Below are 26933 nucleotides of genomic sequence, written 5' to 3' on the forward strand. Positions count from 1 at the left end.
GGATTGACTCTTTGGCAATGCAAAAATAACATGAGATTGTGACGCAAACTGTATGCAGCTAGCCCAAGATAGTTTCCAGTGGCGGGCTTTTGTGAACACAGTAATGAAACTTCGGGTTCCATAATGAATGTGGGATATTCTTTGAGAGGCCAGGTATACAATCGACTTTTCAAACAATTTCCTGCATCATAGTGTGTGTGTGTGCGACTCTTTTATAGGTTAGGTGAACGAGCTTGAATGAGGTTTTCGCTTTGCTAAACTCGATGGACCGATCACTGTTGACATTTCTTTGGCGGCTACAAAAAGTGGACTTAATTGTCGATTGAGCTACTGTTGTTGGGCTGTAGCTTAGAAATACACATAATTCAAATAGAGATGTCGGTAAGCGATGATGTTGTTATCAGGTATCAAAGTTATGTAATTTGTCTTAAAGGCATAGAAAAAATAATTTAGAACAATGAGCACATGTGATGAATCAACGTATTTGGGATTTGATTTTAGTACCCAGCAGGTATGTATGCAACATATCTGCGTTCTGGATAGATTTGTACTTTACGCTATAACCTTGACACTTGCCTGTGCAACGCAGAAAAGCTGCTAACCTGTGTAGATTGTGATGTAGTAAACCCTAGTGAACGGTAATAGCTGACTAGATTAGACCATACTGCAGTTATATGCCATAATTTTCTGACTTGTATTTATTTTGTTTTTTATATAATGGTGTCGATATCAAGTGTGTAGGTGAAGCCTACAGAAAAAGAAAAACGTGTTAATAGCTATGTTTGATTTTTTTATGTTGTGTTTAGTGTAAACGAAAATTTCATCATTGTTTCTTCAGCCCGCCTCTCCTTCCTTTCCACACCATGGTTCTCGCCAATGAAAGATCCGATCTAGTTCATAAAATTTTTTAGAACTTCTCCATAGAAATGGTTGAGGTTCTGGTCATTGAAATATGGTTAAGGATCGTGATTTTAAAATATGTTTCATCAGACCACCCCAAGGAAGTAGAATCTGTCATGCAGTATTTTGGTAGGTTTTGATACTGAATGTGGTTACCAATATTTGAAAAGAATATACCAGGGTATCCAGAAGGTGGATGCAATGTATGCCTTAGTCGTAACATGCCATATTATCACTTGTGTAATGAATTCTTCACAGGCTACCAGCCATGTCAGGTGGTCGAATGGAGAAAACCTGAGAAGAATTCATTATATTTAGTTGCCATTAAATCTTCAGATCATACAACTTTTACTTGATTACTCAGTTTTATTTTCATTCGTTGGTACATTATTCTTAATAAATAAACTACTGCTCCATGATACAACTTTAATATACTGCATTTCTTCACCAGGCTGCTTCAGGCCATCATTCATGTTTTTGTTCTGGCTTCTTCTGTTTGGACTTCATGCATAGAGTGTTCTATATGATACATGATTACTGTTTTTACTGCATTTCTGGCATATTGGTATCATGTCTATGTATTGCTCTCATATCTCATGATTCAGTATTTCCATCAAATGAGCATTCATTTTTCAAAACATTATTAAATATTACATATCCATACAGCATTAGATGCATAACTAATACATTTTAACTTTTTAAGTACATTACTTAGTTTTGATATGTTGTCCATACATGTGGCATTATTTTAACATTCATGATACTTGATGTTTGTGTTGTGATATGATGTGTTACCTTCAGTAGGCATACATCCACATTCGGTTTGAAGGACAGCTGCAAACAGCCAAAACATGGAAACTGCATATCCATACTTGTACTTACATTAGTAAATAATTGATGTTAAGTAAGAGAATGTACTTTGTTTCTGTGTCCACAGACCAAAGATAATGATTTTAATACTATTACTTGATATTATCCAGCTGTAGGTAACCATTTCTCTCTGAAGTCATATATAAGTCATTTTTTTATATTTATTATTTTATGTGTTGCCCAGTATACTTAACACACATGTTCACAATGTGGGGTCTGATATTTGATTATTACTTTCAAGGGGTTGCTTTCAGAATGAGAATTTGCAAACAAAACATTCTCATAGTTTACTGGATTGACATGCATAGTTCTGCCAGTGAAGTACTGTCTGTGTATAGCTGTGAATTTTAAGGCTCCTTTTGCTTTTTAGCAAATTTGAAGTAAATGTGATGAAATTTTATTTTGTGTATTGCATCACTGTGCAGTAGGCAGCCATTGCATCATATAATAGTGGTTCCTCTGATTGCATCATGCAGTGTTTCTCATTGTTCATCATTCATGTCTAAGGTGGTCTAATTATTTTTTTACGTGTAAAATTTAAAGACCTCTATCCTTAACAGTTTTCATGTGTGCTTGACATGTGTTGAATATTGGTATATTGACCTTGAAAATTGTGACAAGTCACACAGTTCTTCAGCTATAAGTAACATTACTGACTGTTCATCAGAATAGCAAAAAGTGTTTAAAATGAGTGTTGCAGGTGAAATGCAAACTATATCATAGAAAAAAGTTTTGGACAAATATTACTTGTATGGGCAGCTATGTTGTGATCCAAACTGTGATAAGAAAATTACTGTATAGTAGGAATTTGGATAGTTCCAGGGAATTCTCAAAGTACAGAATAAAACTAACTAACTAGATGGCTTACCGAACCCGAAGGTTCATCACCGAATTAACCAAAGCCCTCCACCGGACCCTGTCCTGGGCCAACAAAATCTAGTTTCCTTCAACTCCTATCTCCCATAGATCCCGCCTGAGATTATCCTCCCATCTACGTCTAGGTCTCCCCAGCGGTCTCTTCCCTTCAGGTTTCCCAACCAGTACCCGGTGCACACCTCTTGTCCCATCCATGCGCGCTACATGTCCCGCCCATCTCATTCTTCTCGACTTAATTACCCTCACAATACTGGGGGAGCAGTACAGATTTTTAAGCTCGTCATTGTGCAGTTTTCTCCACGCCCCATTGTCTTCCCTCTTAGGCCCAAATATCCTCCTCAACACCCGATTCTCAAACACCTGCAATCTGTGTTCCTCCCTCTGAGTGAGAGACCATGTTTCGCACCCATACAAAACAACAGGCAAGATTATTGTTTTGTATACTTTAATTTTCAGGTTCTTAGAAATCAGACGGGAAGACAAAATATTTTGGACTGAGAAGTAGCAAGCATTTCCGGAATTTAGTCTCCTCCTAACTTCCTCACAAGTATCATTTTGATTTGTTATTGTTGTTCCCAGATATTTGAACTTTGTAACCCTTTCAAAGGATTTATTAGCCACTCTAAGATAATTTTGCCCGCCTGTCTTCTGATGACGAGATACTAACATGTACTTAGTTTTTTCTGAATTTACTTCCAGCCCCACTTGTCTACTAGCCTCTAGTAAAACTTCTGCGTTCCTCTTTATTGTATTTATATCGTCCCCAAATAAATTAACATCATCAGCATATGCCAATAGCTGATGTGTCCCATTCAATTGCAAACCCTCCTGCCTATCTTGGACCTTCCTGATAGCATATTCTAGCGCAAAGTTAAAGAGCAAGGGAGACAAAGCATCTCCTTGTTTTAGACCGTTCATGATGAGGAATATCTCAGATACATATTTACCTACTCGAATTTTGCTACAGGTTTCATTTAAGCACATTTTTATTAGACTCACTAGCTTCTTTGGTATACCAAATTCAATAAGAATATTATATAACACTTCTCTCTTCACAGAGTCTTAGGCTTTTTTGAAATCTATAAATAACTAATGTACGGTCCCACCGAACTCCCATTTTTTCTCTAGTGTCTGACGAATGCAAAAGATCTGATCAATCGTTGATCTGTTTCGTCTGAACCCACACTGATGATCCCCAATAATTTCATTCGCATATGGGGTTAATCTTGCCAAAAGAATGTTTGATAGAATTTTGTATGAGGTTGACAGCAGCGAAATTCCTCGGTAATTACCACACTCAGTCTTGTGCCCCTTCTTATGAATAGGAATAATTATGGATTCCTTCCATTGCTGTGGCATCTCTTCCCTATCCCAAATTAACTGAATAAGCTTATGGATCCTCATATGCAACCCTTTGCCACCTGCTTTAATTAATTCGGCTGGAATCTGATCAATTCCTGGAGATTTATAACTTTTCAACTTCCCAATGGCTAGTTCCACTTCATCTAAGCTAGGTTCTGGCACCAACAGTTCGGCTGTATGCATTTTAATCTGTCTAATATCACCAGTATCATGAACATTTAAGAGCTCGCTAAAGAAATTTTTCCACCTATTCACAATTTTTATTGGATCTGCAAGCAAATTGCCACTATCATCCTTTACCAAATTGGTCTGGGGTTGATATCCTTTCTTAAAGTTATTAATGCCTCTGTACAGGTCTCTGATGTTTTTTTCCTTATTATTTGTCTCAAGTTCAGCAATTTTGCCCTTCAGGTATTCCCTTTTCTTGTTCCTAAAGGTTCTACTAGCCTCACGTCTCACGTTACATAGATTATCCGCATTTGTTTAGTTTGGGTTCTGCAACCATTGAAATTTTGTTTGCTTCCTTCGATTTATTAATTTTGAACATTCTTCATCAAACCACGGTTTATTTTGCTTTCTCCTGTGGTATCCTAGTTTCTCTTTTGCTGAAATTTTGATGCAGTTTCTGACATTTTCCCTCTCCCTGTTGATGTCCACACTTTCATTATCTTCATTTGTCTCTAAAATTTGAAACCTATTCAAAATTTGAACTTGATATTGTTCCTTTGCCTCTCCCTCACTTAATTTTTTCAAATCAAATCTTTCTGTATCAAAATTTTGTTTAGTTCGTCTACTTACTGAAAGCCACTCCCTCACTTTTGCTACCACCAGATAATGATCAGTGTCGCAATCTGCTCCTCTGAATGATCTCACATCAATTACATTTGTCTGCCTTCTCTTATCTACTAAAACATGATCTATTTGATTGTGTGTTCTGCCATCTGGAGAAGTCCAAGTGTATTTATGAACATCACGGTGTGGAAATTTTGTACTTTTTACAATTAAATCTTTTGATGTAGCGAAGGTTACTGCTCTAACACCGTTATCATTACTAAGTGCATGGAGACTCTCGCTGCCTATTGTGGGTTTGAAGATATCCTCCCTCCCAATTTTTGCATTGAAATCTCCTAGCAGAATTTTCATGTGATACTTGCCAAATGTATCAAATACTGATTCCAATTCTTCATAAAAGCTATCCTTGATATCATTGCTTTTGTCTTCAGTTGGGGCATGAACATTAAGGACAATGATGTTGCACCAACGTCCTTCCAAAATTACGTAAGACAACCGGTCACTAACAAATTCTACTCTCTTAACTGCTGCTTCTGAATAAGAGGCCCTATATAAGTTCAAGAAAATGCATGAGATGGAACTGTGAAGAGTCAGAATCTGAATGTGGCTATATGCTAAAATTAAATGCAGTACTAGACCCCTTATCCAGAAGGCCTGGGACCTAAGGCTTTTTTTTAAAATTTTAGTTTGCCTATGTTTTCGATCTTTATACAGATTAATTTTAATACAGACAAAATAAATAATAAAAATTATATGTTGAGGTATGCTATATCAACAGTGCACCATTTGTTTTTTTGTGAGAAATAGTAGTTGCCATACCCATGTCGCAGTTTGGTTAATGTCTGCCAGTAGGCCTATTTGCAATGTCATACAACTGGAACTACTCAGAACCACAAAACTGCTCTTACACATGTGATTGAAATTACTGGGAAAGAATTCACCTTCACAGCTACTCCTTTTGACATAGAACACCTTGAAAACTGAAATTATGATGAACACTTTTTTTACAAAATAATTTGTTTAATGTAACAGGAATTGTACCACAATTGAAGTATGCAGACATTATATGTATGATGGGAGGATCATACAAAAAGAAATCATGTTGTGGTTTGTAACCCTTATAGTATAAAAATGTATCCAAAATGTTGGTGTTAGTGACCTTGAAACAACCTCATTAGCTCTGACAGTTTTATGTTATTATGCAGCTTCTGCTATCTGCCATGATAGATAGCATTTTACTGTTTCCTGAGCTTCTATTGCATATCAGTAGCATTTGTATAAGTAAAGTTGTGTTAATGGAAACCCATAAATTGCCAATTTTAACAGGTGGATGACCTCTTGACTCATTGGGGTGGAAGGTACAACTCCCCAATTTTTTAAGTTACTTTAGGTTCTGCTGTTACATGCAAAAAATAGTCATGCAGGAAAAACCTCTTGGTGATTTCATTTGGAATGGCTCTAACAACACTTAATTACTGCCTAAATGTGTATTCTTGGAGTTTCTTATTAAGCCTAAACACATGATTGCATTATCTGCATAAGTCTCCACTTTACCAGATCTTTGCAGATTCACTGAGTAATGTGGGCACAATGCTTGAATTATTAATTTTTTCACTATGACACAATATAAAGGGAACAGGTGGGAATTGTGGCACATCAGCTGAAACATGGCCGTGGTCGTTTGCTCCTTTGACTCAGTTTTGCAGCACATTTACTGCAGGTATTGTGAATAGTATCACCTCTTTGGACAGGTCGAAAGGGGGAGGCTTAACGTGCAACTTAGCTGCTTCATTCACGTGATATATCTGCCCATATCAATCGAACAGGAATGGTAAACATGACATCGATCTGCCGCTCTGGCATTCTTAGTTCGATCGGACTTCATCCAGTCCTGAGGTCGCTACCATTCACTTCCCACAACTCGGGAGCCGATGGGGTTGGCTAAATTGAAAAACTGATTCATCATTTGAGAACCAATAAGTTTTGAATTTTTATGGAGATAAATTCATGTCCCAACAGGAGTAGGTGAGTCAGCCGTTTAAAAGGTAAATAGTATGAGGGTCAGAAGTGTGGGAAGGAGAGGGGAGCAGTTTGTACCCTGGTTTGCAAATTAACTTGTAGCTTAAAAGAAACTTCTGGCAGGACTGAGGAAAATTGCAAAAAAACAAATTGTCACAATATGTTCTTTCCCAGACTAATATTTGAACCAAGTACTTTCAGGATGTGAGGTGTGAGTGGTGTATGCTGTACAGCTACATTTATTTGTGCTACTTTGGGGTATTTGTAGTTTTGTTGTATCTGAAAACAGGATAACTGCCAGGAAAAAGACTTGACCATCACAGTGCTCAGTACCATTTGTGTATATGCTTCAAAATGGTTTATGTTATTTATTTTCAGTTAAAGGCTGTTGTAGTAAACAACAATCTTAACATTCTCCAAGAAACTGTTGTCCAGTATGATTCCGATTTACCAGAATTTAGGTGAGTATTATGAGGCTTATGTCATATATAGAGGCAGTTCCACAACAGGATGTCCGCAGCTTAACTTCATGCTCTTGGGATAATTTTGAGTCAAAAATTTCATATAAACATGGGCCCGATCTCCAACGGTTTATCAAGAAAATGCTCGGCACTCGCTATGCATTGGCTGTGTTTGAGAAATTAGTTCACTAGACTGCACACATGACACACGTAGTCAAGACACAGGGCAGTCGGTGATTGTCAGCTGTGCACTGAGTGTAGTTTATGTTTGTTTACTCTTCCTTTCGTTATAATAATAATAATTTATTTACATTCCATGGATTCATATGACAGTCAGATGACAATAGGATGTGGAAAAGTCATAATAATAATAATAATAATACAATACATATTATAAAGTACAATTCATACTATTATATAAATTTCACATAATACAAAACAAAGGGTTCACCTAAAGAAATGATAAGCTACAAATAGATCTACCCATTACACAGAAGAAAATTTATCACTTATTTGTAAACAACATAAATTCATTGACAGTAAAAGGAGTATGTAATTAAGTATCTTTTTAATGCTACCTTAAATTGCTCCTTATTTACAAGACTTGTGAGACTTGGTGGTAGACTATTAAAAATTTTGATTCGTGCATAATATGCGCTCTTCTGAAAGGATGAGAGGTTTGCAACTGGTCTATGAAGCTGATTTTTATTCCTTGTATTGACACTGTGTACAGCAGAATTAGTTTGAAAGAGTTCTTGGTTATTTACAATAAAGTTCATTAATGAGAATAATGACAAGGACAATTATGTAATTATGTTCCAGATATATATGAATGGAAATACCGAATTCTGAAGCACTTGTGTTCTTCAAAGCCACTATTTTGAGCCAACATAGGCGTCCATTATTTTTTTCTCAACTTCAGTGTTTCAGAGAGAACATCTTTTGATATGCTGACCACTGTGTACTTGGTGGTACTTGACAGACTGGATTCTGATTTTATCGGTTCCAGTTGAAATAAAACATTGATGTTGTTTGGCAATGTTGTAGCAGAAGCATGCCAATCAGCAAATTTTTCTTCTTATTTTTTATGTATTTGCTGGTACATAAAATAATTTTATTATTGTAAAGTTCTTCACACAGTAGCTAAATACATCTTCCAGTGTGTGGATAAGTTTGTAGTTCTTTGCAAATACAGGTAGCCCTCGATTTGCGCCGGTTCAATTCGCCGATTCAGAATAACGCCGATTTTGAAACCAGCAAGTCAAAAAGTGAGAAAAAAATACTATTATTTATAACGTTTTACAATGTATCTCGTACTGATTCTTATACTAAATCGTAATTCTTACATCGCTGATTTTGAATAAAAATTATAAATACAGTCATCTTTGCAATTACGTATATTTTGTTAACACGAATTTGCTCCATTGAGATCGATGAATCGGTAAAAGCTGGGGGGGGGGGGCATATGAAGCCAGGCTTTTCTTAGTGTATAACTGTCTTCATAGTTTGTTATTTGGATGTTTAAATATTTCTGTTGCATCACTGATTATAGAGATGGAACTGTGGATGCTGGCTGACTTGTATTTTGTCATTGGCATGTCTGGCTGCTGTAGAAATTTGGCTTTTGCTGTTTGCTGGTTTTCCAGTCTGGTGTCTGATGTGATGGCCATTTTGGTCAATGTACTCCCTGCTTCTGACTTGGTAGAAGTCAACGGCACAAGTCCACAGTTTTGAAGGGTTAATTTGTGTTGTACTGAGACATGGAAAGAAAAATTAAAAGATAAAATATCACACTACTGAATATTTTATTATATTCTGGTGTTTTAATATGGAATGACTGATTTTTTATTGGAGTTTTTGGAATTTCAGTAGTTCTAGAATTTGCCTAAAAATTAAATTTTTTAGAGAGCAATCTGTTGTGTTTATTGTCTTATATATTTTAAAAATTGTAACTGTTGTTATATACCTCAGTACAAATTTATTCCACAGGGTGTCTGCACCATGGTGATGTGGTAGATATTTGAAATGACATTTTTCTTCCAATTCCTCTCCAATTTGTTAATGCCATTCAAGCAAATCATCTCTTATAATACTGCGAATTCTATAGAACCCATAAGTGTCCTTTATGGGTAAAATGCAGAGTTAATAAATGATAGGCCTAAAGGTGTTGCTACTGGTCTTTAAAGAGTTAAGTGTACTCATGATGAAATAAAAAGGTGTTACCAGTGGTAGCACAGAGGGAAAGTATGACAATGTAATGCAGTGGTCCCCAACCTTTTTTGTGCCTACGGGCACATTTGAGAGTTTATGAGATCGTGGCGGGCACCAACCAATTAACAAAGCCAAATTTTCTTTTCTCTGGACAAATAAGATATGGACACCAAATAATACGCAAAACAACACGACGTTAAATGATACAAGAAACCACGCAATCAAAAATACGTACTTTTATAAGTACAGTTATTATTACTTAAGTGGGAAGTTAGTGACGCCGCATTTCATCGGCCAGTTTTTCAAATTTGGGAGTGTAGGATGATGTTGCTGCTGCTCGAAAACAATCGTCGAGATGGGCATCAGTAAGTTTATAATGTTCGTGGTTGAACGACCTTCATTATTCAGTATAACCTCTTTCCGTAACAACGCGGGGACCCTTGGCAGGCGCCATGGCACCCGCGGGCACCGCGTTGGGGACCACTGATGTAATGTATTGCAGTTTGTTGCTGCAAGTACATACACCAGAAGAAAAGAACCTGAAATATATGTGAGTAATTAGTTTTGCAGAAAGCAGTGTGGCAGTCTTCATTACTTTGGCATTGTGTGTTGAAGGACCACATCAGGCGTCACAGTGCATAAGGATGGCCATACTGTTACAGTACCAGTCCTGATGTTGGTTAAAGCTCTCGACATCTTGTTAGATCGTCTTAAAATAGCGGGTGTTGATTTTAGCAAAGTAGCTGCATTATCAGGTACTGCACAGGTAAGCCATATGCCTGTAAGGCTGTGAATGCTGTTATGCTGTTAACATTTTGTGGAAATTGTATATTAATAGTGTGTATGAGTAACTGAAAATGGTCTTGTAGTTCCATACTTCTGAGAGAGTCTTGAATACTGAAAACCATTTGTTTTTTTATAAACCATGTTAGTACACATGAAATTAAATAATGGGAGTAGTACAGTGATTTTACAATTTCTGGAATTGCATGCACACATGCACATGCTGAGAGAGAGACACATGCACATCTACAGAGACAGGCATGTGCATTTGCACACACACACAGACAGATTTTAAGTAGCACTTGTTTCAAATTTGCTCACTGATATCAATGATCTAAGTAATAAACTAGAAGTTTATGTTGGAAAGTGGCTTTCATACTTATTTCTTTTGAAAGCCCTCATAAAGAAGTGCTCTGTTGTTATTACACATTTAGTGAGCTGAGTTGCTGAGGGAAGATGATGGTCAGTGAAGCATAAACTTAATTGACCATATTTTCAGAACAGTCTCAGTACAATACTTTGAATTCTTCTCAAGTGTATCTGCTTTATACATATGGTCTTGTGATTGATTGATTGATATCATGTCACTCTTAGCCTCGACAAAGCAGCGCCAACGAGTTCTATTACGAGCCAGAGCTTTCAGCTCCCTCCAGGTCTTTCCTTCCTTCTTTGCCTCCTCTTCAATGGTTCTCCTCCAGGTTGTTTTTGGCCTTCCCCTCTTCCTCTGTCCCTGGGGATTCCAGGAGAGTGCTTGCTTTACGACAGCGTTTTGGTCCTTCCGCAGGGTATGTCCAATCCACCTCCATTTTCTGCTCTTTATTTGTGTGGCTATTGGCTCCTCATTTGTTTATATGGTCTTGTACTGTAAAAGTATTATTTTCCTCTGGAAATCATAAACTTTAGTTGTGAGTGGAGAAATTATGATAATGGTGTGGTTTTAATGCAGTAAGTAAGGTGCCAGTTTTTCTCTTATTCTGTTCTGTCGTATGAGCTCTGCTAACTAACTAACTAACTAGATGGCTTACCGAACCCGAAGGTTCATCACCGAATTAACCAAAGCCCTCCACCGGACCCTGTCCTGGGCCAACAAAATCCAGTTTCCTTCAACTCCTATCTCCCATAGATCCCGCCTGAGATTATCCTCCCATCTACATCTAGGTCTCCCCAGCGGTCTCTTCCCTTCAGGTTTCCCAACCAGTACCCGGTGCACACCTCTTGTCCCATCCATGCGCGCTACATGTCCCGCCCATCTCACTCTTCTCGACTTAATCACCCTCACAATACTGGGGGAGCAGTACAGATTTTTAATCTCGTCATTGTGCAGTTTTCTCCACGCCCCATCGTCTTCCCTCTTAGGCCCAAATATCCTTCTCAACACCCGATTCTCAAACACCTGCAATCTGTGTTCCTCCCTCTGAGTGAGAGACCATGTTTCGCACCCATACAAAACAACAGGCAAGATTATTGTTTTGTATACTTTAATTTTCAGGTTCTTAGAAATGAGCTCTGCTATGAAATAATATTCATTATTATGACAAAAATTTAAATAAATCATTTTGAAATTTTATACTACTTGTGGCTGAAAAATTCTAGCTTTGGGATCTCCAGGGATTAATCCCATGACATCTGGATAAAGACTTAGCTTTATGGAGGTAGTTATTACATGCCGTAAACAGTAAACAATGAGGATATCAGATTTCATGATCTGGGACTGCTCGGTCAGTACAGTGGCTGGCTACAGACTGGGTGACCACAGTTTGATTCTTGGCAGGGGCTGGGAGTTTTTTCTTCTTTTTTTCTCCCTATCCATTGGGTGTTATGGGTAATTGGCCAAATTCAGATAATATTGAAGTTAACAATGCACTATATATGTCTTTATGGCATATATGGTGTGGGGCTTAAATAATCATGACACTAACTTTATCTTATAGACATTTCATTAACAATTTATCATCCATGCATCCCACTGTTAAGGCATATTTCATCTAAACTTTTCATTTACCTAGCATATGTCTAAAGTAGGCCTTTATTTAGTCATTTTATAGCAGTCATGACATTAATTTTATTCACTGCTTATACAATATGCTTTCTAGCTGTGAGTTACATATCATTATTGACCATATAAAGGTTTCAGTCATGTGGTCACATATTCAGGGTCAAGACAGCAGCATCAAAATGCCACTCAGAATGAATGCTGAAAGATGGTGAATAGATAGTACTTCACTCGAGCCTGTACTTTGCAGGGGGTTTGGAAGGGAGGGGATTAGTGAATTTAGGAAGGGGGATAGACAAAAGTAGTCTCAAAAGTTTGAATACTAGTTTATGTCATATACATACATATTTATTACATTCCATGGATCCATAAGTTAGATGACAACAATATGTGGAATAAGTAAAAAGATGCAGTGAAGGGTTGAGCGGTGTGGGTGCTGCATCTGCTGCTTACAATTTGGGTGGTGTACCACTTCACTATTAAACAATTTGGGTAACCTACATCATATGTTTGTACTTGGCTATGTATAGTCTTTGTAGTTTACTGTGAGGGGATGAGGCATTGAATGTATTTATAGGTTGGTAGACCCAGAATCTGACATCATCCCTGAAGATGGAGATGGTAAGCACCAGAACCCAAAAGATGATCATTTTCAGCACCGTGAAAACCTCAAATCTCACATTCATATTCTAGTTATGCTAGTGGGAAGTTGTAAAAACTGCATTTCTATCATTAAAGTTTTTTTGTTTTTTAATGGCTTACTTTTTTTAGGAAGAGAATAAAAATTGAACAGATTAATTTTGGAGACTGACTCCGATGAAGCTGTGTTGCTTGATGAACATACTGTGGAGGTAACATTTCGTCAAAACCACAGCATTTGCAGAAATCTAAGTGTCCATTCTTTCATAGGGGCTGTCACTGCACTGCAGCCTCAGGAGACATCCCATGTGATCAAGAACTTTTAACCGGTTACAGTCTACTTTTTCTTCTTCTAGGATGTGATCCAACTGATGGTGGCAGAGACTAATAATAAATACAAGAGCCAATATTTTGACACACTTGATAGTGATGACAGAAGCTTATGACTGCCTGCTGTAACTGTACTGTAGATGTTTGTATTTTTGGCTTCTATCGTACAAATGAGACAAGTCAAGTAGGGCAGATTAAAAGATTATTGGTCTATTCTTGGAACAGTTCTTTGTATGTGCCATTTGACAGTAACATGATGAAATGCTCTTAATTTTTATATTTTGAGAGTTCTACATTTATGCAACTGTAGGAATCATCTAGATAAGAGTGAAAAGAGCTTTGACAGACTAGGAAAAATCTGTCTCATATGCTCAGTGACACCTGTGCTAAAATTCTGCAGTCCATCTCAACATTACCTGTAGAAAAAGTCATTATGCTGTTTAAAGTGATTGGTATTTTTAAGCACTACATTCTTAAGAAAGAAGTGATTTGTTATAATGATTTACAAACTTTGTGTCATGACTGGCTACACATATAATATGAGAGTATTCTTGAGAAAGGACATGCAAAATACTACATAGATGATGACAGCAGTGGAAAGAATGTTTCTCTGAAACATTGGTATCTATCTAGAAGTTTCCATGGTTCCAAAACCCAGAAGAACTTCATTATCAACTTCCTATCTGTCTGGGAATTTTTGGGCCATGGACAGTACTTTATTTGTAGGGAAATTTGTGAACAGGCTTGTGATGTTGGAAGCTCATCAAGGTGTTGTTTTGTTGTTCATCTTCCTAATCAGAGCAGATGTCCAAACAGGACATTCCAACAGTGGTAGAAAGAACAGCTGAAAGGTTTTCACCAATGGGTGATGAAAAATATAGCTAGTAAGTCTGTACAACTCTCAGAGTCACAGCCTGTGTAACTGAACATACTATGGTAGAACTCAGGGCCACAACTGAAACAAAATCACTTGAAAGAAGTGTTCTCTATCCATTGCTCTTTTCATTTCAGACTGTGCTGTTATTCCACTTTCTTGATGCCCATTGGTAATACACACTCCTTTGTTGGGTCCTTGAGTTAGCTGTAGTTTCCAGATATTTTGTTATTACTGTCACATACACTAGCAGTGATGTTGTCCAAGAGAATGAGTCCTGGAATATTGCCAAGAGTCTTGTAATAGCAGGGCATGGACAGTGGAAGGGCCACTGTCAAGTTCAAGTGACGTGTGTTCACTGTGAGGAAGGTGTACAATTCACTAAGGAAATAGGACAACATTTCAGATAAACCAAGATAAAGCTTCACACCACACTACAGCAGACAACCTACCTGTATGGTCTACCCAGTATATAGAAAAGTTGATTTACATTGCAGCCAATAATCAGCTCAAGAAACACCCCATGCCAACCTTTGGTAAAATACCTAAAAGAAAATTCTCCCCTCCAGTACAGAGCAGGGGTGCATGCATGAAACATTCAGAATACTATATCAGTAAGCTTAAGAATCTGGAACTATAACAAAGTGACATCTTGGTGAATGCCAACATTGTAACTCTGTTCATAAATGTCCCTGTTGAAGCACTCGATCTTCATGGTCTAAAAAGTCCAAGACACATGATGAGTTAGTTGAACAACCATCCCTCAATGCAGATGGTGTAACATAACTTCTAGATCTGTGTTTATAGAAGACACTACCAAATTGATGACATGTTCTACCAACAAACAGTGGGATGGCTACAGGATCCCCATTTTCCCCAGTTATAAGCAAGCTTTACATAGAAAACTTAAGAAGGCATCACTAGGACAAAGTGACTTTAAGACCAAACATCTGGTCCAGATATGTATATGATGTATTGATCACATAGTAAATCTAAACTGAATAAGTTTCTCTCCCACCAAATGGATTAAAACAAACATTCAAGTTTACCATAGAAAAGAGGCAACTCATATTTTCTTTGCTTAATGTACTAGTTGATAGAACCAGCATGATGATCAAGACAAGTGTACACCTCCAGTAACCCCCACAGAAGCAAGCCAGGAATAGTCAAAAATCTAGAGACGAGTAACATTTCTATGCAAAAATGAAGATAGCTTGAAAAAGGAACAGTCAGCTTTGAGAAACACATCTTCAGCAGCAGGTAGCATATCGAAGTATATCGAGAAAAAAGTACAGTTGGGAATGGCTTCAGAATATGAATGGCATTCATATAATGAACAAGGTTATGATAATCATAATCAGCAAGCATATACACTCCATGAGAATGTTAGAAATGTCCAGGTCTGAGGACAATAGAATGCAGTAGAATAAGACAGAAACTATATACAATGAAGTGAACAGGATCTCTGCGAAGCTGATGGAGCAACTTTTCATCAGAACAACAGAACAGGTTACTAGTCAACTAGCCTACAAGTAGAAGCACCTTCCGTATGTCTCACCCTACTATGGAATAGGAAGTAACCAAATGTGTAACATAAGTAGACATATAACTTCAATCATTTCTGGGCCAACTCAATGGTCTAGTGGTTAGCATACTAGTCTGTTATTCAAGAAATCATAGGTATGACCCAAACTGCTTATATTAATAAAGAAATCCTACAGTATAATGACAGCCATTCACCTGAAGATTAGAGAAGAGCCAACTGCCAAAAACATTATATATATATGAAGGAATACCTCAGTTGGCAATGTCCAGCAGAGTACTATAAATCAGTGTTGTTGTAGGATTCTTTTTTGCATGATTCTCTGCTAAAGGCCATTCTGAGAACAAATATTAAAGAGGGTCTTAATTTCCTTTCAGTCTGCTTCCTGATACATTATGTTCATATTTTCCTATTTTTGTGTATTTACCTAATGAATTTCTTGTTTTAAAAGTTACTGAACAAGAAGTGATTCATGTAACACCATATTTGTCTAATTACACTTAACACTTTTAATAGGAACAGAAATGGTGAATGCAGCAGTTCACATTGTCCAGTTTACAAACATCACACTGAGTACCAAGTTTGAGATTTGGCAAGTGAATGTGGAACTAGTTTCAGTATTTCTGCTTTTTATACCTCTTCGTTCTTAGTGGATATTGCTGGTACTGTCAACATTATGTAAACTTTGCAAATGTGCCTTTGAATATGAAAATGTTTATTTGTGTGTATATTTGGGTTTTGCAGCAACATGGCTCTGTGTACTGGCAAAAGGGTGCATATGAGAAGCTCCAGTCACTGCAGCCAAACAGGTTCTTGCATGATCAGTTGAGAAATGCATTTTCATTGGCTGATTCTCCCACATGGCAAGACTCAAGCACAAGGATGCAATGTCAGGAACTGGAGAATGTTGTTGGTGGTCCTCAGGTATGCAAGGATACTTCTCCAGTTTTATAAATTTATACCACTTAAAGATTGGGTGTATCAAAAACAACAGAAACTAATGTACTTGACCTAAAAGACTAAAGAGTTAAACATATGAATCTTATAAAGACAGTGTTATAAAGAATAAATTTAACTTGTTCTTTTATACTTTTCCAAATATCTTTGAAGCTTGTTCTTCAATTAAGTATAAGAAGTATGGGAAAAACAAAGAATGACTGGATTATTCAAGGAATTAAAATATCTTGCAAATGTTAGAAAGGAAAGACAAAGTATGTGATCATGTCTGAGCTTCAGAATTCAGGACAGAATCAGAATATGAAGATAGCAAACGAATCGTTCAGAAATGTGACAAAACTCAAGTACTTGGGGACAACACTAACATGTCAGAATGACATTCATGGTGATATCAAGAGCAGATTAAATTCAGGGAATGCTTGCTATCATTCAGTCCAAAATAGTTTGTCCTCCTATCTCATATATAAAAACTAAAGGTTATACAAAAGTATAATTTTGCCAGTTGTGGTGTATGGGTGTAAAACTTTTGTCTCTCACTTTGAGGGAGGAACATAGTTTGAGGGATTTTCAGAACAGAGTTTTGAGGATATTTGGACCTAAAAGGGAGGAAGACAGATCATGAAGAAAATTACATAATGATGAACTTCACAGCCTGTACTAGTCACCTGATATTGTAAGAGTGATTAAATTGAGGAGGATGAGATGGGCAGGACATACAGCATGCATGGGGGAGGGGAGCAGTGTTTAAAAGGTGTTGGTTTGGAGGCCTGAAGGGAGAAGACAACTGGGAAGACCTAGTATAGGTTGGAGATTAACATTAAGATGGGCCTTAGGGAGAATGGAATCGATGGAGCAAACTGGATGTAGCTAGCTCAGGATGGAGTGGTGGTGGGCTTTTGTGAACATTAAGGAAAGTGGGCTAATCTTTCACAAGCCAAGTAACAATTGACTTTTCAGAGAATATCCTGCATCATAGAGTATGTAAGTGAATGTAAAAGGAGTCTACATATCTGTAGTAGGAATGTTAATGACCCAAACTTGAACAATTTATATTATGTATTGTAAAATCCTGAATAATATTATAAATGAGGCTAATATATGGCATTACAGTAGACTAACAAAATCAGATAATAAAAACAAAATGGAACATAATACAAAGGGAGACAAGAAAGATACATTTAACTTAACAGATGCTATCTCTTCTTGCAAACAATGGAAAAGTAAATGATCCAGGAACACTTGGTGATACTTGCAATGATTTTTTCCTAACAATTGCTGAAAGCTTAATTTTCGTCAAGTGGGGACAGAATATGCTACTTCATTTTTAAAAGATGTATTTCCTGTAAAATCTCCTGGTATTAAAGTTAGTTTGACCACTGACACTGAGATAAAAAGTATAATCCATTCTCTCAAATCAAAAAACACTTCAGATTATGATGATGTAATAAGTAAGAATTTATAAGCTTCTTCAGCATCAATTAGTAATCTATTATCACTCACTGCATACTGGAAAAAATCTTGGACCATCATAAAATATCAGGAGTGAGGCCACTGTACAAGAAAAGTGACAAAACTAGTTTGACAAACTACAGGCCAATTTTATTATCAACTATTTTTTCTGAAGTATTTGAGAAGGCTATGTTCAAAAGGTTGGTCTTCATTTACATACCAACAACGTATTGGTCCCAGAAGAATCTGCCTTCAGGAAGGTGTATCCACTGAATATGCAGCCTCCAAACTAACATACAATATACTAAAATCTATTAATCAAAAAATGCATTTTGGAGGAATTTTGTGTGTTACAGAAAAAGCTTTTGACTGTGAAATTGTTTTCACTAAATTACATCTGTATGACAATCTAAGAATAGCTGCAAAATGGTTCAGATTCTGTCTAAAGGAGAGAAAAAAATATCTAAGTAATAACACCTAAAAACAATGAAAATTTGTTTGCAAAATGGGGAGCAATAAAATGTGAAGTTCCAGAAGGGGCCCTTGCTTTTACACAGTATACATAAATGACTTTCCTGCAACAACAAATTATTTAAGAAAACCCATAATATTTGCTGATGACACAAGTGTCATAATTTTTAGTAAAAGTGTTTATTTCTGTGCAACATCAAACATACTCCTCTATCATATGAGTAAATGGTTTACTGCTAATAAGCTGGCCCTAAATGTGGATGATACAGACATAGAAAAGAATTATCATAAATAGCTAAGCACAGTATGCTTTAAGTATTGGTTAAAATTGAAAGTACATGTAAGAGTCAGAAAATACAAAATTCCTGGGTGTGCCAATTGATCACCTAAAATTAACAAATCATATTGATAAATTGATACCTAAGTTGAGCATGTTACACAATTGAATCCATGTTGCATGTCAGCAACACTGACGCACTGAAATCAGTTTATTTTGCTTATAATGAAGTATGGAATATTTTTTGGATTAATTCATCTAACAGCAAAAATATGTTTACTTTACAAAAGAAAATTGTTAGGTTAATGGCTGGTGTCAAACGTATAAAATCATGAAGAGATGAGAAATCTTTGCTCTTCCATGTGAATACATATTTATTCATTTATAAATGAACTTCATTGTAAATAACCAAGAACATTTTCAAACTAATTCTACTGTACACAGGGTTAAAACAAGGAACAAGAATTAGCTTCACAGACAAATTGCCAACCTCATGTTTTCAGGAAAGTGCATATTACTCAGGCATAAAAATTTTCAACACCATACCATCCTGAAGAACCTATGAACATTATGGAAACGCAAATAAACATTATACCAATAATAGATTTTATAACACAGTACTGGAAAAACTGGAAAGATCATATTTTAGGATACCACCCAAAAGGAAAGAGATGTTTGGGCTGACCCCTCAAAAGATGGAAAGATTCTGTTATGTAATGCTCATAACAGGCTGTAAGGCCTATACTGGAAAGGAATAAGAAGTTGGTCAGATTTCATGGGTCTTCTCAATAGAAAGGCATAGTTTAAAATAACATTAAGAAGGTACTTAATTACACACTCCTTTTAGTCTGTTGATGAATTTTGTATTGTTCACAAATCAGTCTTAATGTTCATTAGGATTTTATTATCTTCATGTAATATAAATGGGTAGTATAGTAAAATGGTTGGCCTATAAATAAATTCAGGAAGAACGTGAGTGTTAGTATCCTGTCAGCAGGCATGTGGCCAAAATCAGATTAGAGTGGCCAATAAATCCTTTGAAAATGTGACATAGTTAAAATATGTGGGAACAACAATAACAAATAAAAATGATTTTTATGAAGAAATTAGAGGAGACTAAATTCTGGAATTGCTTGCTATTTCTCAGTTCAAAATATTTTGTCTTCCTGTCTAATTTCTAAGAACCCAAAGATTAAAATATACAAAACAATAATTTGCCTGTTGTTTTGTATGGGTGCGAAACATTGTCTCTCACTCAGAGGGAGGAACAGAGATTGCAGGTTTTTGAGAATAAAGTGTTGAGGATATTTGGGCCTAGGGGAGAATAAGATGGTGTATGGAGAAAACTGCATAATGATGAGCTTAAAAATTTGTACTCCTCCCCAGTGTTGTCAGGATGATAAATCAAGAAGAATGAGATGGGTGAGGCATGTGGCATGCATGGATGGGGCAAGAAGTGTGCACCAGGTATTGGTTGGGAAGCCTGAAGGGAAGAGCCACTGGGGACACCTAGATGTAGATGGGAGGATAATATCAAGCAGGATCTGTGGGAGATAAGATTTGAAGTTGATTGGATTTTGTTGGCCCAGGACAGGGACCAGTGGAGGGCTTAGATTAATTCAGTGATGAACCTTTGGGTTCTTTGAGCCATCTAGTTAGTTGGTTCTATTTGCATAACTTGTTCTTGGATTTTGTTTACAGAAATTGGCAGAGATTACAGGATCACGAGCATATGAAAGGTTCACAGGTCCACAGATAATGAATATGTACCAGACAAAAAGGGCTGTATACAACAATACTGAAGTAAGTCACACTACTGTTTGTGGATATTTGAATTCTGTGTGCTGTTGGATATGTACTTATCAAAAACAAGTTATAGAACATATGCATAATGTAACAATTCTGCTATATTCTCCAGAATTTGACCTTTGTAAGAGGTACCTATGTCTCTGATGTTTGGATTCAGTGATTTTTGCATGGGTGCATTGCCTGCAACATCAGGCTCGGTAATGTCATTATGTAGGATTGCCCTGTGTGCTTGGCTGTTAGTTGGGGTTCTCCAGGCAACAGGGTTTCCTTTCCTACCCAGTAAATTCCATATAAAGTTCCTGTTTTTTGTTGTCTCATCATAAAACCTGGAATGTTCTGACAGATTTTTATACCATGTGTTAAACTCTAAATGTCAGAGGGAATGTATGTGTCCCATAATATGTATTTGCTAGTGGCCAAATGCAGGACTGTTGTCCTGATGTGTAATATCATTATTAAAAGTTTTATATACTTGGATGATTGTGCGCTTTTATAGTGACACTGATGCTGAAATAAATTAACCTGATTTGAGTGACATTGGTGGTAATTCTGATGATGGTCAGGCAAGTACAAAATTAGGTGGTGGTGGTGGTATTTGACAAAAATGATGGAGACAATGATGACTGGGCTATCTGGGACGAAAATCATCATGATTTCTGTAAGATACCATATTGTGCCTCATCTGGTTATAAGCCACCGTGTAATGGACAAAATGCGTTTCTTCACATAATTTTTTATGTTTTTAATGCATCTTTGATGAAATATATGCTAAAACCAGTAGACATGTAAGTGAAAAAATAAATAAAGCCATGCCTTTGAAAAACCATTTGATTTGTGTCTGGTGTGAAGATGTCACAACTAAAGAGCTTTTGGCTTTTCATGGTGTTATGTTTTTTATGGCAAGACATGTGAAACGTTTTGCCAGGGACTTTTTCTCTGAACTGCAGCTTGACTTTTTTTACTTCTACAATGGTGTATTTTAAAGGAAGAAATTTTGTACAACTATTCTGGGGTCTCCATTTCTCTTGTGCTCCTAGGGCTGAAACTCCAGATACGCAAATGCTGTCCGAAGCTAGTAAGGTAAAGACTGTAATTGATTATGTCGAATCAAAATGTTTGGAATTTTATATCTTAATGCAGTATTTATCTGCAGATGAATCATCTGTAAGTTTCAAGGGCCATATAGTATTCAAAATGTACAATCCACAAAAGCCAACAGAGTGAGGACTTAATACATATGTTACTGCAGATTCCACAATTAGGTATGTTTGTGGATCCCCTATTATGGGTCAGTAACTACAAATGTCTGATGCACCCAGAATTAACATTTACCAGCAGAATTGTTCTAGAACTCACAAGCATGCTACTAAATGTAACATCCAAAAGGGTATCATCTGTACAAACATTGAAACTTGGAAAACATAAAATAGTTGCCTATAGAAAAGGGTACAGAGGTGGTGGTGGTCTGTCGCCCTCTGTGGACTAGTGGTTAGTGTGATCGCCACTGGACCCAAGGTTCGCGGGTTCAATCCCGGCTGAGGTCGATGGATAGAAATCTTCATACTCACCGCTGTGAAAACCTCAAATCTTACGTGATAAAAATCCATAGCACAACTTCCTTCAGAAGGGAAGTAAAGCCGGCAGTCCCATGTCATAGATTTACGGCAGGTAAAAGAACATTACCAGCATGATACAAGACGTTTTGTAAGCAAAATTCAGCGCCCATTTCTCACCCAAGTCTCCTGATTAACTGCTTGATGGCTCTGAGAGTCAAATGAGGATTGAGTAGAAATTGTGCAGTTAGTGGGCTGGTCACTCACTTCTCATAAATGCACACTTTAAGGCCAAGTAACCTCTGAAAAGGAGGTGGCAAAAACCCACAACCGGGTTCGAGAGCCAAGAAACAACAACAACAACAGAGGAGGTCTCCAGGAAAACTGCAAAAGAGGTGGAAGTTTTTCAGAAACCTGTTGTGATAGATTACACTTCTAAAGTGGGAGGAGTAGACAGAGAAGACCACTACTGTTTCAGCTACTAGTTCCTGGAAAAAACTCTGAAATGGTGGAGATTTTGGAGGTCTCCCTTGTGAATAGTTTCCACCTTTACAACATGAGCCAGAAGTCAGCAAACTTTTCATGTATGTCTTACCTCAAGTTATATAAGAGAATGCTTGAAGGATTGGTAGGAAATGTTCAGAACAAAATGCCCTGAATGCAAGGAGGATGAAGTTCAACAGGTGTAGAAGAGCATCTGAATGGCAAACTGCACCTAATTCGGGCACATGAAGGGAAGGTAACAAAGGATTGTGCAGTTTTCCATTAGATATGTGGCTGTCATATTTACGTAGAATAGAAATATTTTATATCTGATAAAGTTACAAAATAAATATCCAATCTTCCTAGTAGGAAATTCTATTTTTGTAATTATTTTTGATGCATAGAGCCATCTGCCACTGATATATGCATATTCATTTGTCTTCTTATCAAGCATTCTTTATGTGTAGTGACTTCATTGTTTACACTTCACATTCTGTTTCACTTTTATGGTGTTGAACTTGGTCTTGAACTTATGAACACAAACAGCTCAAAAGAATGCATAGCTCTGAGATTATTAAGTCCAGTGTTTATATATCGTATATCTGCATGTAATATGAGATGATGTAGACATTGCCACAGTCATATCTATCAACTTGGTCTTGCTTTATTTTCTACTAGATGACAACAAGCAGAAGGGTACCATTTACTATACATCTCACTAGCAACAATGGTACAGTCCATGAAAAATATTTCACACAGTATTCAAACAGTAGGAACTGTTTTCCTTTCAGAACATATTTTCACCATATTTAGCAAAGTTTCTTCCATTTTATGCAGGTTACAAAAGAAAATTATGTAAGATTTGAGGTTTTCACAGCGGTGAGTATGAAGATTTCTGTCTTCTGGGTTGTTGTGCTGTGTAGTCAGTGAATATTCATCGCCCTGATGATGGAAGCAGTATGACCTCTGAAACGTTGGTTAACATCGACCAGACTACACAGCGCAACAACCCAGAAGACAGAAATCTTCAAAAGAAAATTAAACTACTTCATAATAGTAGTTGAATTTAAGTAACTTAGCAATATTAAATGAATCAGCAAACATCTTTAGTTGTATTTAAAGGGGTCTGCAAAGGGGTTAAAGGAACCGGTCTTGAGATGTAAGCCTTGATTATATTCATGATGGTGAAGAGATATCTGTATGCTTATTAAAATCCCTCTGAAGGCTCTTGAAATAATTATAGATCTCTCCGACCATCTGTTCTCTGCTGTGCTTCAAGGTCAAAATCAGACAGGTGTCTAAACACGCTTCAGAAGAATGTCAGCTTATCATTGCTTTCATTATATTAGCACCATTTTAGTTTATGCCATCAGTTAAACAGTTATCAGTAAAATAATAGTATAATTACAGTACTTGCATTTGCATTCTGTTTCTTTTAGCATATTGCCAGTCAGTTTTCATAAATAAAATTTTTTGTGGTACACCCTGAAGCAGGGATCAACACACAATCCCACATCATAATATCAGTATTTAAATTCTGTTATTATTCCATTGGATTTGTTGAAAATGTGTGATGTCAGACTTGTTTTCCTTTTGAGGACCAATGCTTCTACTGTGTCAGGGTCAACAGGCTTGTTGAATTAAGAGCTCATTCTTCTGCATTGGGTGGTCTGTGATCGAGGTACCCACATCCTCAAGTCACAATTTTAATAACATATTTCTGAAACACGAGAAGGGAAGAAAATTAAACAGTTTAGAACTAAAAGGTCCAGAAGGTGAGAAAAGTTTTTAATTCATTTCCATGTGCTTCTGTTAATTAACTAGCTATTTGTGATTCAACATTTCTGTTTACATACCCCATGTCTGTTATAGTTTTGTAAAGTGGCAGGTTTCACAGTGTTCTCATACTCATCACAGAAATTGCCTTCTGCTGAGGATGATGCATATTTGTCAACATGTTTAGATTTTTGTTTGTCTCTGTTTGTTTCTCTGGTATTGTCAGATAAAATATAAAAAGAAAATCTGGTGATATCAGAAATAAATTCAGATTGAAATGAAATGACACAGAGACTAGGGTGAAAAAGATGACTTAATAGCCACAGCCACAGTTTGGTCATGCTTCACCCTAGTCTTTTTGTCACCCCATTTCAGTCTGAATTTATTTAAAAATCACCAGCTTTTTTTGATTTTATCAAATAGTACCAGAGAAATGATTTAGGTATGTAAATCATCAAATAACTTGGGAGAAGAGAAAAAATTATCCATTTAAACTGTATGTAGTCCAGAATTTTCAGTCCTTTTAGTAAGTCCTGGCACAGTTGTTGAGTTGCAGTTATTGTGGCAGCTGCACTTTTCTTGTCTTTGCCTTCCTAATTTTGGTAAGCACAGTGACTTCGTGGACTGCTAAATATTTAGTTAGACTGTAATATTTAGTATATGCATTATCAAAAATAGTTCGTGTTTCCATAACCTGTAATAATTTTTGTCTGTCTTTTCTGTTTCATTTTTCTCCCCACTGAAGTGTAGAAAGCCCAGTATGCAAAAGAATCTGTCTCATTTCTTGTATAGTCACATCAGTTAGGGGGAAAGCATCCTTCATCAAGTGTGTCCAAGTATGTAGTAATATCTGTGTAGCTCTTCTTCCAGTAGCTGCATAATTTCAAGAACAAAGAGCATGAATGCACTTAGTGGGGAAGAGTCTGTGTTTATATTGGGTGCTGTTTTTCTACCAACCCACTGAGACCCATAGGTGGAAGGGTGGCAAGGCACAGTAAGACATTGCTTTGGGTCCTCTTCCCCATGAGGCCTCAAGAAGGAAGGAAAAGGATTGACAGACAAATAAATAATACAACACAGCAAATAATGATAAATAAAGAAATAAATGTAATTAAATATTCAGTATGATTACCCCCAACAATGAAGCAAAGAACAACATGATATTGGTGAATTTTCCACTCTTTTGTGTTTATTTATTTTTATTACAGCTTCAAAATCTCCTTCTTTGAATAATCATAAACTGTGCATGTGGGCATGCACTTGCTTCATATGAATTTACTTCTATGTTATAGTCAGTTGCTTTTAAATGTTAATTTGTGCAGAAATTGTGCATTATTAAAGTTAGTATTAAAATATATTAAAATTGTCCGTCAATCACAATAAAGTAATAAAAGATAATCAGATGGTTAAAATATTATCTTTTGTTCCGTATCGAGTACTCGATTTACATATGGAACATTTTCGACATGTTTCGGCTTTCATAGAGCCGTCATCAGGTGTATGTTATAAACTCGTAACTCAATTACTAATTTTTAATTTTCTTATCATTTCTTCGTTTTTCACATTGTATCAACATTTGTTGTTGTATTATATATCATTGATACAATCGTATTGTCGGAGTGATGTTAATGTTGCGTATATTGGTCTGTGAAATAAAGGATTCAAAACCATTAATGAAATTGAATATAGAAAACAAAATAAATAAATGAAAGTAAACTTATAAACTTACCAGAGAAGTAATATCGAAGATTTAAGAGGAGAGATCAGAAGTATACTGTATCGGAGCGAGGTTGGTTATTGACTGCGGTGTTATTGGTGAAAGGCGGTTTGTCATGGTTGGGGTCAAGGTACTGAAGTGCATTAAAAATGGGGTTGTTAAGCAAACTGTTATTATCATTAAGACATATGTTTTGTTTATAAGTTTGATATATGTGATATTTTTCTATTGTATCTCTGTGTCTTTTGTTTTTTACTATTTTTAATGTGTCCATTGTTTCATCAATTGTGTTGTAAGCATGTCCTGTATTGAGAATGTGCTTAGAGTATGCGGAACTATCTTTATTGTGTTTTATGGCTGCTATGTGTTCTTTGTATCTGTGTGTGAAAGTATGACCGGTTTGACCTATATATATTAGTGGACAATTCTTGCATTTCAATTTATATATACCTGGTAAGTCGTATTGGTTGTTTATGTTTATTATTGGTTTTTGTTTGAGGATGTTTTTTATTGTGTTTTTTGTTTTGAAGGCTGTTTTTATTTTATTTTCTTTAAATAATTTAGTTATGAATTTGGTTTCTTTACCTATGTATGTAAATGTGGCCCATTTATTTTGTATGTTTTCGTTTTCGATGGGTTTTGTCGTATTATTAGGTTTTTTATTTAGTTTGTAGTTATTATATCCGTTTTCTTTAAGAATTTGTTGAATGATGTTTAATTCTATTTGTTTGTTTATTATAGATATTGGATATAGATTTTTTCTGTTTAGTAAGTAGTTGATAGACATT

At 36.3% G+C, this 26933-nt stretch overlaps 1 protein-coding gene across 4 annotated transcripts in view; it reads left to right on the plus strand.

The window, feature by feature from the left end:
- Positions 1–352: 352 nt before the first annotated feature.
- The window catches only part of LOC110838233 (xylulose kinase), a 63483-nt gene continuing 36902 nt past the window's right edge, over positions 353–26933 (plus strand). For 2 of the 4 annotated variants that reach the window (XM_022081245.2, XM_022081246.2), the window contains exons 1-5: positions 353–511; positions 7198–7280; positions 10107–10257; positions 16398–16577; positions 20509–20610. In XM_022081245.2, the coding sequence (XP_021936937.1) occupies positions 458–511; positions 7198–7280; positions 10107–10257; positions 16398–16577; positions 20509–20610 (570 nt within the window). In that variant the 5' untranslated portion in view covers positions 353–457. The other 2 variants (XM_022081248.2, XM_022081247.2) reach the window with 2 other exon arrangements.

The sequence above is a fragment of the Zootermopsis nevadensis genome, unplaced genomic scaffold, assembly GCF_977971745.1.
Source record: "Zootermopsis nevadensis isolate Lab colony 2312 unplaced genomic scaffold, Znev_1.0 Znev_ptg000028l, whole genome shotgun sequence".
Taxonomy (NCBI): domain Eukaryota; kingdom Metazoa; phylum Arthropoda; class Insecta; order Blattodea; family Termopsidae; genus Zootermopsis; species Zootermopsis nevadensis.